Source organism: Nelumbo nucifera, chromosome 7, assembly GCF_055504915.1.
Source record: "Nelumbo nucifera cultivar China Antique chromosome 7, China Antique-T2T, whole genome shotgun sequence".
NCBI classification, from domain to species: Eukaryota; Viridiplantae; Streptophyta; class Magnoliopsida; order Proteales; family Nelumbonaceae; genus Nelumbo; species Nelumbo nucifera.
The window spans coordinates 1,850,056-1,862,150 of NC_142655.1; the positions used below are offsets into that span (position 1 = coordinate 1,850,056).

The window sequence follows — 12,095 nt, forward strand, 5'->3', positions numbered from 1 at the left end:
GCAGTTTGACCCTATCTGGTTTGATGATGTAGATGAAACTGGTGAATGGTTGACTGGGAAAGACCCCTCAAATGACTTGGTCTATGAAGGGTGTGATCTTACATGGACTCAAGTTAATGAAGCATTAGGGGCATCTGAAATCCTTGAAGGGTCAAATAGACCAAGGAGAAGTGGACATGGACATGGAAATGCAAGTGCAGGTGCAAGTAGAAGTAGTGGTAGAGGTGGAGGTGGTTGTGGTTGTGAGAGAGGTGAGTCTGGAAGACAAGATAATGGTAAAAATGTTATTTAAGAAGAAGAAGAAGACTCGATGTGGGACAAAAATATGAAAGATAATGAAGATGAAGAAGAAGATATTGATGTTGAAGATGATCATGATGATGACGATGACAATGACAATGATGATAACGAGGATGAAGATGTTGATTATGGTGCTAATGATATTAGTGCATTCAGTGGAGGTGTTGGTGGTTCTTACTTCTTAGACACTCCAATTAATTAGAGAATAGAGAGTTTTCTGTGGAGATGATACATTTAAAGTTTTAAACTTCATATTTATTTTTTTGTGGACTTGTGGAGACGAATGATGATTTATACTTCTTCATTATATGTTATTATGTTTTTTGTAGTTTTTAATGGTTTCATGACTTTCATCTTATTATTTCTTAATTGGCTACTTCCTAGTTCTTAATTGGCTACCAAGCATCAACCATGGTATGTATTTTAATCCTTAAAGGATTGATATTGCATTCTTATGAATTTTTTTTTTATTTTTGTTGTAGTACTTCCATTTGTTAATGGCAAAGTTGATTTCTTATTGATTGATTAATTCTTTTAATTTGTTTTCTTATTGAAGGCAAAGTTGCAGAAAAAAGGACACTCAAGGTCAACACTCAATCATCCAAAAGGTATGGTTTTATGAAACTAAATTTTTAAATTACAAGTTTTTTTTACTTTTTTAGTGTTGCCATGTTAGACTTGTTACTCTCACTTCACTTGCTTGATTGTTTATTTTTTTGATCAGCCACTTGTTTGATTGCTTATTTCTTTTAATTCAAATGTTCATTTTTTAGGTTTTCACATGAAAATTACACTTATATGAAAGATTTTATTAATTATGCTTAGTGTAATGTGTAGCTAGTAAGCAAATATAACTTATAAAATAGTTTAAGTCCTTTAGAAAGTGTAGAAACCTATAAATTTTATATTTATGGATTCCACCGCCTAGGCACCTAGGAGCCTGGGCGCCCTATGGTCGCCTAGTCTCCTTGACAACTATGTTGACATGTTATCTGTTAGTTTAGAAATGGCCATAAGGGGTCCTGAGTTTTCCAAAAGTATTTCAGAGAGGCTAGAACTTTGATCACTAGAGCAAATACATTCTTCAGATTGATTTGTGAATCTCAATTAACCAACCCACATTCCCTTCTCTAGGGGGTTGGGGGGTTAAACCTAAAAAGTTGAGCGAGTTGTTTTTTTGTTTTCAAATTGGCTGGAGAGGGAATTTGGATTAGATGAAATCAAGGCAGCTTTGAAGGACCTAAATGGGGATAAGGCACCAGGCCTGGATGGATTTAATTTTAACCTCATCATAGCTTGTTGGAATCTGTTAGAGGAGGAGTTCTTGTTGATGTTTAAAGAATCTTTTGAGAATAAATCATTGGAGAGAATGGCTAATGATACTTTTATCTCTCTTATCCCAAAAAAGGAAGGTGATGTGGACATTAAAGACTTCAGACCTATAAGTCTGATTTGCAGCCCATACAAACTCTTGGCAAAGGTGTTGTCAAAAAGATTAAGTATGCTACATGAGGTTATGGGAGAGTCACAAATAGCTTTTGTAAAAGTAAGACAGATTCTAGATGGGGTGCTAGTGGCAAGTGAATGCATTGGCTCAAGAATTGAAAGTGGGAGAGCAGGTTTGGTGTCTAAGATTGGCATCAAGAAGGCATATGATCATGTGGAATGGGGTTGTTTGGAGGAGATATATAGGAGGTTAATGGGTTTTGGAGAGAAATGGAAAAGTTGGATGTTTGCATGTGTCTCAACTATTTTTTTCAGTGCTCTTAAATGGGGTTTCCTCACAATTTTTTAAAGTTCATAGGGGTTTGAGGCAAGGAGATCCCATCTCTCCCCTTCTATTCGTGTTAGTTATGGAGATGTTAAATTTATTCTTTTCTAAACTCTAAAGGAGTTCAGGGGAGTTTCATTGAGGGTTTTAAAGTGGGGACAGGTTGCCCTTATATCTCCCATCTGCAATATGCTGATGATACCCTAATTTTCCTTTGATGCTTCAGTGCAGCAGGTCCTAAATTTAAGAGCTTTATTAGCAAATTTTGATCCATTGACAAGTCTGAAAGTGAACTTATTGAAAAGTATTCTCAGTGGAGTTGGTGAGGTGAGAAATGAAATCCTTTCAGATTGTGCTGCAGCATATGAGTCCAGATTAAGGGAGTTGCCTTCTTTCCTATTTGGGTATGCTGGTTGGGGCTAAATCCTCTTCAACCATCATTTGGAAACCAATCATTGAAAGAATAGAGAAGAGGCTGGATAGGTGGAAAGCAAAATATCTTTTGTTGGAAGAATTAGTCTTATTAGAAGTTAAATTCATGGACATACTTATTAAGAGTTACATTTTAGTATAACACATAATGCATATTAATAAGCTTTTTTCTTATATATTTTGATTAGTAGATGGGTGGATTAGTTTTTCTTTGTTTGGGCCCATCTTTCCCACATGTGTTGGCAGTGTAAAACCCATGCTTTCAGCCCACAGGACTTGTTAGTAGGGAAAAAAACAAAATTAAAAGTCCATGCCCATAGGAATTTATTTGCCTTTTATGGATACCAGTTTTTGTTTTGATAGAAGCAGGTGGACATACAAAAGTTATATGGGCCCACAATATTTAAATTTCCATTGATGACACAAGGGGTGTGTGGAGCCACCCACAAGATAAAGTTTTTTGACAAGTCACCTACAAGATAAGGTTTGCAGGGTGCAGCTTTAAAATAAGGTGTAGTTTTATTTAACTGGATGTACTGCTTGATAGAAGAAAGAGGAAGACATGCTATGGTATTGTACAAGCCTAAAAGAAGAAGAGAAGCGAAGGCTTCATCTATGCATAATTGGTAACAGTGAACCTTGCACCAGTGATAAGGCGAATGTGTATAAAACACACAGAAGAAAGGTAATTGAGGGAAGAGTCTTGACAGATTGCAGATTACCAAAATTATTTGAATCAATAATTAGAAAATAAAAATACAAATGCATCACAGGACCCAATAGAAAGGGGATTTAGAAAAAGAAAACAGGAATCTATAAGAATATAGATAGAGAACAAGCCTGGGGGCAAATCCCTGCACTCCATTGTAAAATCTGACAAAGCATCCATGTTTCTCAATTTTGGTGATCCACCCATGTGTAATTAATCCATCAGTAGCATCAGCATATGAACCAAGAATTCCCAACTTTGATTTCACCTGCAAAAGATCTCCGTTAAAATTGACTACACTAACATAAAGAACATGTTTCATAACAAGCATGCCTAAAAATAAAGGCAAACAAAAAACACCACAAAAAAATTCAGAAGTAGACAAAAAGACAATTTCATGTACCCACGAGTTGAAATTCACAGTAGACTAAACAATCAGCATTTCAAGTACCCACAAGTTGAAACAATCAGAAGCAAAATACACCTTTTGTTGATCAGAACCCATGAAGGAAAAATCAAGAAGAAAAACAGTTTATTACAAATAAACTGACACTTTCAGGTATGTCAGACAATAAAGATCATCACTCCATCCTAGAACACGCTAAGTAAAAAGAAGAAAGGTTCAATTGTAGGAAGGACAGAAAAATATCAGAAAATTCGGAGCTGGAGATAACCAGGAGAGCAACAATTGTTCAAATATAGAGGAAGAGTCTTTAAGGTGTTGAAAAACGTTGTACATCTATAATGTGCACATACATAAGTGCCATGGTGCAACCATGAAAATACAACTTCATGAACAATTTACAGACTTCAATAGGTAGATTATTTATATCTTTACACCAGGATACTTGATATTTGAACCCAACCTCCCATCCAATACAATCTATACTAAATTGACTTAGAAACATCAATTCCATGGTGCCATAGTGCAACCATTAAAAACATCAATTCCAAATAGGAGCTAACCCATGAGTACAAATGAAAGAAAGAAAATGCAATTGTATAGTCTACAATGAATCCCAAAGGCATATTTTGCTGCTGGGGTTTAGTCAACAATGAATTTTCTTCATGGTCTACCATTCATCAATCCCAAATAAAACTAAACTAATACAAGGGTAGCCTACCTTCAATATTGTAATTCAAATAATAATATGCTTTGATCATTGTGCACTGTATCTGTACTTGTTAGTGTTGATAGTTTAACTTGAATGTGATTGTTGTTATGCTCCAAGATTTTCATGTGTTTCTGTTTCATCTTTGTTGTACCCACAATTTCTCACCTCACATTAATGAAGTAAGAGCCTACTTATTGCTTTTTACTTTTTATTTTCGTTTGTTTTCTTTTTGGGGCACAGGGGGACCTCACTATAAAAGCAACCCTTGACAATGATCAATGTTCATACCAGTAGTGTTTTAAAAGGCGTGGGAGGCGTACGCCTGGAGGCGAGGCACTCCCAATCCTTTTCTTTCCCTTTATTTTCTTTTCCTTTCCTTTCCTTTTTTTCTTTTTTCTTTTCTTTTCTGTATCTTCATATCAGATGTGCAAGAGGCGTACGCCTCTAGCACGCCTCATGCACATCTGATATGAAAATACAGAAAAAAAAAAGAAAAAAGGAAAAAAAGGAAAGGAAAGGAAAGGAAAAGAAAAGAAAGGGAAAGAAAAGGAAAAGAAAGGAAAGAGAAGAAAATGAGATCCCCCCTTCCTTTTCATCCTTCTCATAACCTACGCCTCCTTGTGTTCGGGAGGCTTACGTCTTGCGTTCTGAATTACGCCTCATGCCTCTAGGTAGTGGAACGCCTCGCGTCACGCCTCCGCGTTTTAAAACACTGGTTCATACTTGCCCTCTAAAGGGTCTAGGGTGCCTTAAAGGAGCTTTCAAGCCATTCAATAGATGCACTGGATTCTTCCAAATATGCAAATTTGTGCAGAGGCATTTTTAGAGTATGCTACAACTGATTGCATGATATGAACATTCATGGCAAAACATATTTAAGGGTGTAAATTTTCATAATTTCCAAATGTGCTTTCTGTAAATTTCAAGTTTTAATGACAAATTTCAAAGTATGTCAAAAATCAGAATCATGTTTTTATTCCAAAACTGTTTCTAGACACCACATGACCTTGACAACTTTGGTAAGTAAACAACCACTGAGCTCTTAAACTGACAGAAAATTATATGATAATACAGAAGAATCAGACAACATACAAGTGTTTTCTTGTGTGTAACAGTGATTCTCTTGGACTTGCAGCCTAGCACACGAAACACTAGCTCAGCTCCAACCTGTACATGGATGTCAGCATAAAAAGTGTTTAGCTTCTGCATTCATGAGTGCTAGCAATATTACCCAAAAAATAATAAATAAGGACAGTAGATTCTATATTATACAATAGAAAAGATCAAATGAATACATATTAAAAGAAATAAACCACAAGAATAGGGGGCTAAGAAATGACCTTGAATTTCTTCCCAGGCTTTGCAATATCAAATTCTGACATATGTGGAAGAGGACAAAGAGCCTTCACACCACTAGAGAACTGCACAATAGCACCAAAGCTCTCAACGGCGATGACCTTTGCCTTCACCACCATACCAGGTTTGACGTCGGAGTGGGTGAATACCGATCCTTCAAAAGCACTAGCCTGAGAAAAGAAAGAAACCCCAGGAGGAGGGAGCAGCAAGCATTAAAAGTTAAAAAAATGACCAAATACTAGATGCCAAAGTAAGTGTGGGATCTAACTTCTAAGCAGCTATCAAGTGACAGTTAAAAAATAATATACCAGGAAGAGAAAAAGGGAAGATAAGAAACTCATAAGGTGCTTGAAATTTGATTGTTAAAACAAATTTCACACTCCACTGCCAAACCCATTGAACAGTGAATTCCACAGTTGGAAACCTCTAATATTCCTATAATATTAGGTGAGTACCATCTAAATAACATCAACGGGAGATGGTTAACACCCTCTGCCGAATACTCTGACAATAACTAACACGTGTGTCTTAACTCTTACCTGAAGTTTAAGTGTGCAAAGTTCACTGTCCATGTATTAAAGAGTAACAAAGCAAACAAGGAGTTAGTTATTGACCCAACATGCAAAACTGCCTACAGTGCAGTCCAAACAAAATTGGCATTCAAATTTTCCACAACAGAACCCAGCCAATTCAAATAAGCTGTGAATATATCAGATCATTGTCCAGAACCAATTAGGTACCCAATCCGGTTGGCCAGATTGCATTTCAGTATGACATTTTATTAAGAACATGCGATATGAGACTCTGACCCAAGCTCAATACAAAACCCAATTTTTAGGATTTGAATATATGTGGGTATCCAATATATTTAACCTGATAAGAATCAGATATGGGTGCATCCCATCAAAATCCAACCCATTGAAAACCCAACCCCTCCACTCAAAACTTCCACAGCAACACTGACACTGTAGTAGGGTTTGTCACACGGCATACCTCATTACAAGTGTGGGTTCGGACCTACAGATATAAGGCAGATTCTGTTTGTCCCAGTGGGTGGCAGGCACCATAAGCACCCTCAGTGTTTGAAAAGCTCAAGGCGCAAAAAAGGCACAGGGGTCAATTTGCGCCTGAGGCACAAGGCGCAAAAATACAAAAAAATATGCTAAAAAATCAAAAAAGTGTCAGAAAATTCAAAAAATGCCAAAAAATCAAAAAAATATTAAACATAATATTAAAAAAATATAAACTTAAATTTCAAAATAATTTTTTAAAAAACCTATTATCTAAAATTAAAACATATAAACATAAGATGTAAAGCATATTCAAATGAGAACTTAAAAATAAAATCAAACATATGAAACATTTTCAAGCATGTAAAACCTCTAATCTCTTTTTTCACTCAATTGCATTACTTCAAGTAGCTAATGTAATGTAAAACATATTACATTCCTGATTCTATGAGCCACCTTTGTGCCACGCCTCTCACGGCGCATACCCTGAAATGCGCCTCGCCTGTGCGCCTAGGCACGCCTTTTAAATCACTGAGCACCCTGTCACTAACTCAGACACTAACTAGGTCTAGCATATAGCACCTTACTTTCCCCGGGTCAAAGACATATTTGAACACCCCCCACCCAATAATAATAAAAATAACACTCACCCAGAAGTTGTGCAACTTGGATTGAAGTTTTCTAAATATTTACCCAATGGGTGCAATCAAAATAAGCACTTTCTAAGCCTAACCAACATCAGCACAAAGAAACAACAATATTCATATCCACAATACACAAAATATATAACTGCAGCTTAAATATATGAGAGCTGAATCCTATGAAGAAAGACATCAAAGTGTTATTTAATACAACCTTTAGGATCCCCATTGCCAATCCCTCTAAATGTCTGAAGCCAAGAACCCGAACACGAACTTGACTCCCTTCCCTGAACTTTTTCTCCAACTTTCGAACCTCTCCATCAGCCACATCAGATATCTAAAACGGAAATTTCAATAATCAAAACCATTATAGCTATTGATCTAAAAGGTAAAATAGAAGGAATTTCAAGGACAAGAAGAGTTCATAGAACAAACATACACTGACATATGCGGGAGTTGATACTGGAATAGAAGGAATTTCAAGCAAGAGGCCAAGACCCCTATCAACTCTAACTACTCGTGAACTATCATAAATATCTCCAGCTTTAACATTCTACAAAACAGGATTAGTCATTAGTCAAAAAAAAGAGCAGCACGAACAAAAAAGAAAATGATCAACTTTTTTTATGAATGAAAGAAAAAGATAATTTTAACAGAACATATAATAGAACAGTAACAATGAGATGCATAGAAGAGAAATTAACATCTGGATCCTATTCCCAATGCATTTTATTAAGAAAAAAAACCTATCCATAATGATGCAAAGCATGTCTTATTCCCCACTCCCTTCAAGTAGAAGTGATCATTTTCAGCGCCTGGAAGTTCTGAGCTTCTGCCTAAGTTTTATTTTTCCACAAGTTTCAGGGACGGGGCGTTGGACCTGGGCCCAACACTTTAGGCTTGGCCTGTCCCACAATAATACTATATAAAAAATTTATTATACTATATTTAGTATATACTAAATATATGTAATAAAAGATTATATTATGTAATATATAATAAATTTTACATATATATAATATTATATTATATATACAAACATTTTATATAAAAATTTTTAACATAATATATTATAAATATTCATGAGTTGACACATGAATCACCTCACATGGGAGAAAATTACTTATTCTCTAGGGTTTCTCCTTGTACATTGGAGAGACAAGCATGTATTGAAAACACATACACTATATTTTGTGTTACAGGCCCAAAGCTAGCCAAGCCCAGCTCAGCTTTGGTCTATTGCAATATTTTTTCATGTATTATATATCATATAATTTAAAATTTTGTTATTTAATGCCTTGGGCCCATTGGCCAGCCCTGCCCAGGGTCTAGGCCAGGCCCAGAACCAACCCATGACCACCCCCATCCTCAAGCCATGCAAAAATGCATATTGAGAAATAGACAACAGACAAGGGTATGAAAGGGTAAATACTCCTATTGGCATGCAACACTTCAATGAAATACAATACCTTACCCGCTTCAAAAAAATAAAGAAAAGACAAAACTCCTTCCTCTCAGCAAACATTTCAAATATAAAAAACAATTTCTTTTTTTGAGCAAAGGTAAAGTTTAATTTTACTAATCAAAAGGTCCTTTGTACAATGAGAAGCTGTACAAAAACAAACCAGAAGGACCTCAAAAAAAAGGCCATCCTCAAAAAAAAATAATTTCTTTTTATAATAAAAAAGAAAAAAGCACCCAAAAATTACATCTCTATAGACTCCATAGTCTCTACATTATGAGACCTTTGTTTCCTTCTCTTGGATCAGCAGCTAGAACATTTTGCATGCATTCTTTCGACCTGCTTCAATTTCAGAGATCTTGACAACTGATTTGGGGACAAAGTTCCTCTCATCCACGTACTCTTTCCCCGCCCACAAAGCAATAGAGTCCATCATATTCACACCAAGAAAAGCATTCCGTGCTTAAGCTGCACACTATACAACAATTGATAATTTGAGATGTAGCAGATTAGCTGAGCCTTCGGCAAGGTGATCACTTGGCATGGAAGTAAAAATCCGTTACAAAACCATCCCCCACCGAGCTAGCAATGAAAAACTAGGCATCAAATTGAAAAATACTGTCCTTTGCCTCACAGAGACCTAGTCAGTCTCTAATATTTAGCACCTTTTTTCCCTTGCAGTTCTATACTTCTATTCAGTAGGTGTGATGCTGTGGGCTCAGAGGCTCAAGGAAGAAGTTTGAGAATAAATAATGAGTTGAAACCCAAAGCATTGGATTGAAGTAATTGGTGTCTTGCCTTGTACTATATTTCAGTATTGGAGTCAACCAAATTGTTCAGGGACATTACAAGTTTGAGATGGTTGACACCACACCACCAAATAACAAAGTTTCAAAGAAACAATCTCTATTCACACATTTTTTTTATCAATAACACTTTCATTAATTCATCAGTAGAAAATTTACAAGTGGAAGACAAACACACTTATCTTCCAAGAGTCACAAAGAGCTTCAAGAAAGGAAAAAAGAAAAAGACACTAACGTTACAGCTTAGCCCAAAACAATGAATCCCTTTCTGCCCCTTGTTTAGCTAAACCATCAACTAGGGAATTAGCCGATCTTTTAATCCAACATGTCTTAACTTCCATCTCCCGCACCAGCCACTTGAATTTCCTCCTCTCATTATTGTACTTCCATAAATCATTTTGATCTTTAGTCAGCCACCCTATCACCACCTTTGAATCCCCTTCAATTATGAGTTTTTTTATGTTCAATTCTTTATCTTTCCGGACTCCTTCCATAACTGCAAAGATCTCAGCTCTAAGGGAGTCACCCACTCCAATTGGGTCTGAGAACATAGCAGAGAAGACCCCATTTTCATCCCTAAAAACACCCCCAATCCCCGATTGTCCCGGGTTTCCCCTACTACACCCATCAAAGTTTAATTTCAAGAATCCACTAGGTGTGGGGGGATCCAAGCCACACTCATTATCATAGCCCTCAGATCTGCTGCTACTCTCTGAGTTTCTGAGAAAATCCTGGAGTTTCTTTCTTCCAACAGTGTTCAACATACTGTAGCCCTTAGTCCTCTCCACATTGTCCTTCCCCTTTTTATCCGCCACCTGAAAAAGGAAGGGGAGAAAAGGCCCTGCAAGTCTGATGGGGGATTCCAACTGCATCCAAATAAGGAGAAAGCCCAATCCCAAATTGACCTCGCGAAGTGGCAAGACACCAGTAGGTGAAAACCAGTCTCCCCATCCGCTTTACACAGAATACACCACTGAGATGACAAGCAAGTATTGGGTCTCTTCTTTTGGAGTAGATCACCAGTGTTGATTCTTTCCAGATAGGCTTCCCAACAAAAACTACCAACCCTAGGGGGTTTAGCTCTGCACCAAACCTCACCAAAGGGAAAGGGGGAAGGGTAGGACTGGTGGACTGACTTAAGACTTTGAAGAACGAGGCACAAGAGAAAATACCATTGGGGGTAGGTATCCAAATTCTAGAATCCGCCCTAGTGGGGTCTAAGACAATGTTATCAATAAGTGCAATAAGGCTCGAAATACTGTCGAAGTCTGAGTCCCTCAAATCCCTTCTTAGACCCAAGTTCCACCCAATCCCAGAAGTGGAAGAGGACGGGGTGGTGAAAGACGAAATCGACTCTGTTTTCAAATCAGAAAGAGCATACAAAGACGGAAACTGATCCTTTAGAGGGACGCTCCCCACCCAGGTTTGTTCCCAAAACTTTATGGAGTTACCGGAATTCAAGTCATACCTGATATTAGGGAAGAAAACTCGTAGCAGGTCATTCACATATATAGCCTAAGCCTTCTTATAACAAAACTAACAAAGAAATGCTCAACTACACCTTCATGAAAAGTAAAATACAATTTCCCATGTATTTATTAGTGACTACTTCATCAGGAATTCCTCTTTATGCATTCACATGAACATCACCATTTTCCAAGACTAACATGCCTTCAATTCCAAGGACAAGGACTGAGGTTTGGATGCAGGTAAGAGATACAGGTATGGACATTGGTGAAGATACAGGTGTGGATATGGGCACAGGTCAAGCTTAGGCCTGGTATGGGCTTTGTCTTGGGTATGGACATGGGTTATGGGCTTTGACTCAGGTCTAAGTTTGATCAAAATTATGGGCTTGGGCCCTGCCATGGTCCCTCATAAGGGGTTGAGAGTTGAGACATTGAGCTAGGACTTTGATTTTATGGCCTTGAAAAGGAATTTCTACCCATATAGAAGCCCAACTAATGGATCACTCGGCTGCACATTTAGGGCTAGCTTAGGAGCCTGGAATCCATCCTTGCTTGTAGCTAAAATGCTGATTTGTGCTAGCATCATGGTGTTTTCTAATCTAATTAAATGTTTCTTCATCAACAAAAAAAAAAACATTAAAGATCAAATGTAAGATTAGTGTGTGTATAAAACCTTAAGACATGCATCCAAAAATTATCAGAGCCAAGGCACCAGTTTGCTCTTGCATCAAAAGGTGCTTTCTCTTTTATCACATTCTGTAAGTGTTTAGACTTTAATGTTCAGGTCATTTTGAAAATCTAAAGGGGCCTCCACTGCAAATTTTTTATATTGCAGCTCATCAAACACAGGAGCCATCCATATTATCTTCCCCCTTCCAAAAAAAAAAACATCCTTTTTCAGTGTAATAGAAAATTATGGTTCGATTGGTTCAGCAGTCAAAACAACAAACAGTAAAACTTGTAAAAATGGTCCCCAGTAAACTGCAATAACATTGGAATAAGGCTAATAAGCCCATCTGGATCC

The 12,095-nt window shown here is 37.1% G+C and overlaps 1 protein-coding gene across 2 annotated transcripts in view; it reads right to left on the minus strand.

The window, feature by feature from the left end:
• The window catches only part of LOC104597638 (RIBOSOMAL RNA PROCESSING 5), a 72,713-nt gene that overhangs the window by 39,977 nt on the left and 20,641 nt on the right, over positions 1 to 12,095 (minus strand). For both annotated transcript variants that reach the window (XM_010259299.3, XM_019197812.2), the window contains exons 10-14: positions 7,774 to 7,887; positions 7,549 to 7,671; positions 5,668 to 5,853; positions 5,420 to 5,494; positions 3,344 to 3,480 (exon numbers count right to left, since the gene is read on the minus strand). In XM_010259299.3, the coding sequence (XP_010257601.1) occupies positions 3,344 to 3,480; positions 5,420 to 5,494; positions 5,668 to 5,853; positions 7,549 to 7,671; positions 7,774 to 7,887 (635 nt within the window). The remainder of the gene's footprint in view (positions 1 to 3,343; positions 3,481 to 5,419; positions 5,495 to 5,667; positions 5,854 to 7,548; positions 7,672 to 7,773; positions 7,888 to 12,095) is intronic.